Source organism: Gavialis gangeticus, unplaced genomic scaffold, assembly GCF_001723915.1.
Source record: "Gavialis gangeticus isolate Ggan-Ray unplaced genomic scaffold, GavGan_comp1, whole genome shotgun sequence".
Taxonomy (NCBI): domain Eukaryota; kingdom Metazoa; phylum Chordata; order Crocodylia; family Gavialidae; genus Gavialis; species Gavialis gangeticus.
This window is the reverse complement of record NW_017728995.1, coordinates 45809440-45810225: the sequence shown is the minus strand read 5'-3', so window position 1 is coordinate 45810225 and position 786 is coordinate 45809440. Positions and strand designations below refer to the sequence as shown.

The following is a 786-nucleotide window of genomic DNA, read 5'->3' as shown; positions in this document are numbered from 1 at the left end:
TTGGAAACTTTCAAAAGCATGTCAGACAGACATATGGCTGGGATGGTTTTTAGTCAGGGGTGATCCTGCCTTGTGCAGGGAGCTGGACTAGATGACCTTATGAGCTCCCTTCCAGATCTACTTTTCTAGGATCCCTATAAAAGACTTCAACAGTGTTGTTTTATGTACTAGAACATCAAATTAAACAATTACACCCTATAACTACTATAACACATGCACAAGTATTTTTCTAAATAAACCCAAGGCTTAGGAGGAAGTCCACTTACAAGCTAGTCATTACGAATTTAAGACCCAATTTTATGGTAGATGCTATCTGAGTTGGATGTAGGTCACAAATAGTAGATGTGGAGTCAAATCCAGATTTCAAACACTGCTGCTTGGAAGGATTCAGATCCAATGTTTTGATTCAGGCTCTATTAGAAAAGGGGTCTGTTTGTAAAATTTAGATCCATGCATAGATGCAAAAGTCCTGGTGAGAATGGGGCAGGAAACAGGGGAGAATGGTATTGAGGAATAGAGCATAGGCTTCACTCCAGTTCTTGTGATACCTTGTGAATGATGTCAGCATGAGTGCTATACATATTAATAAGGCTTATAAATCTTCTTACCTGTTTTAACTGCTCATCACTGCAGTCATCTTTCTTTGCATCTAGATTCACAAAACAAACCTGGAATAAGAGACAGAGAAAAATGGTAGCCTCTAAAGTTGCTATAGTAGTTCTGAACCTTTTAGATTCAAGGCTCCCCTTGGAAAATGCCAGCTCTTAATTTTCACTCATTTTTTGA

General features: G+C 38.5%; 1 protein-coding gene across 4 annotated transcripts in view; it reads right to left on the bottom strand.

Moving 5' to 3' along the window:
• Positions 1-786, bottom strand: part of SPHKAP (SPHK1 interactor, AKAP domain containing) — a 186516-nt gene that overhangs the window by 44618 nt on the left and 141112 nt on the right. For all 4 annotated transcript variants that reach the window (XM_019503603.1, XM_019503605.1, XM_019503604.1 and 1 more), the window contains exon 4: positions 609-668. In XM_019503603.1, the coding sequence (XP_019359148.1) occupies positions 609-668 (60 nt within the window). The remainder of the gene's footprint in view (positions 1-608; positions 669-786) is intronic.